The sequence below is a fragment of the Otolemur garnettii genome, unplaced genomic scaffold, assembly GCF_000181295.1.
Source record: "Otolemur garnettii isolate 467f Iridium unplaced genomic scaffold, OtoGar3 scaffold00066, whole genome shotgun sequence".
In the NCBI taxonomy this organism is placed as follows: Eukaryota; Metazoa; Chordata; class Mammalia; order Primates; family Galagidae; genus Otolemur; species Otolemur garnettii.
Window position 1 is genome coordinate 1,195,747 of NW_003852461.1, and position 1,585 is coordinate 1,197,331.

Genomic DNA, 1,585 nt, shown 5'->3' on the forward strand with positions numbered 1-1,585 from the left:
CCCAAATATTGGAATCCGCTCTACAGCATGCACTTCTGGAAGCTAGGAACCTCCTAACTCAGAAAATAGACCGATCAATGTGTACGGGTTTAGCTCTAAGGAAGACCTTACTTTTTTCACTTTATGTAAATTCTATCCGAGAGACCCTGTAATTAAGAGTTCTTGCAGATAACCCAATTGTGTCACTTTGGGGAGCTAGCATCACAGCAGTGTTGGTGAAGTTTTAGAATCTGCCCTCTTTCTTGATCAGAACACACTGCAAGCACGTGAAAGTGGCTGGAGTTCTCTAACAATGGACAAATTCGTCATTCGAACACCTAGAATCCAAGATAGTCCTCAGAAGAAAAATACTGGAGGAAAAATTTACAAGCAGGCCACGATTGAATCTCTGAAGGTGAGAAGGGGTCTGGTAGCAAGGTGGTGTGAGGGATTCTATTGTGGAAGACTTATAAATTATTTCTTGGTATGCCACCTCCCCCAAAGTGTACCTGGCCACTCCTTCCTGTCCGCCCCCCTCATTCCCCGTACAGTCTTCAGTTCAGTTCTTGCACTTCTGTTACACTTGGACAAACCCCTTTGTGCAAAATGTTCTTGTCTGTTAGGAATGTTGAACTACCAAAACGATTCTATAGAGCCTGTATAAATTCAGTTGGGGATGGGTGATCATTCTGTATCACATGGCCCCGCAGCTACAACTGAGACTAAGAAAGAGACTGTTTGAATAGTCTCTTTACTACCTTGACGTCCAGTTTGATTTCTGTTAGCAGGGAAGATGCAAGGAGTAGGTACAATAAAACAATGAACATAGGTACCCAGTAATGCCAAAGTAGTTATTTCACCCAAACAATACAGGCTTGTAATTAGCCCCCTTTGTCATCTTTTACCTTACCTTGTACATTTCTGACCTCTTTTCAGTTTCCTTTATTGGTTGCTTTTCTTCCACTAGATTCCTGTTTTTGCTCCTGAGAACTCTGTCATATTTTATGTATTTGGCCAGGGTGACTTTATCCATCCCAAGGCTTTCTATAATGGCAACTGCCAAACCTGCATCTCCAATCTAAATTTTTTTGTTTTTTGAGACAGTCTCACTATGTCGCCCTCAGTAGAGTGCTGTGACTACACAGTTCGCAGCAACCTTGAACTCTTGGGCTTAAGCGATTCTCTTTCCTCAGCCTCTGGGGTAGCTGGGGCTATAGGCACCTGCCACAAAGCCCGGCTACTTTTTTGTTGCAGTTGTCATTGTTGTTTAGTAGGTCTGGGCCGGATTCGGACTCGCCAGCTTCTGTGTATGTGGCCGGTACCTTAACTACTGCTACAGGGGCTGAGCCTCCAATCTAAATTTCTGAAGGTGAGAGGGAGATGTCAGGCTAGCCAATATGTACAAAGGACTATGACAGCAAGGCAGCGTTCTGAGTACTTGACTTATTTCCTAAGGCCATCTCCTTTTCTGGATGCCCCACAGGCTTTCCAGATCCATATTGGAAAGCAACGAAGGGAAGTATAAACAGAAGCCCTGGGTTCTAAGCCCTGCTTGGCAACCTGCTGACATTTAGTAAAGCATTCCCCATGGAAGTCAAGTTATATC

At 44.1% G+C, this 1,585-nt stretch overlaps 1 protein-coding gene across 2 annotated transcripts in view; it reads left to right on the forward strand.

Annotated features, from left to right (window-relative positions):
- The window catches only part of TCEANC2 (transcription elongation factor A N-terminal and central domain containing 2), a 53,084-nt gene that overhangs the window by 444 nt on the left and 51,055 nt on the right, over window positions 1–1,585 (forward strand). Inside the window, exon 2 of one of the 2 annotated variants that reach the window (XM_003793109.3) lies at window positions 251–394. In XM_003793109.3, coding sequence (XP_003793157.1) covers window positions 293–394 — 102 coding nt within the window. In that variant the 5' untranslated portion in view covers window positions 251–292. Of the gene's footprint in view, window positions 1–250; window positions 395–1,585 lie in introns of those variants that run through there. The other variant, XM_023515127.1, reaches the window with a different exon arrangement.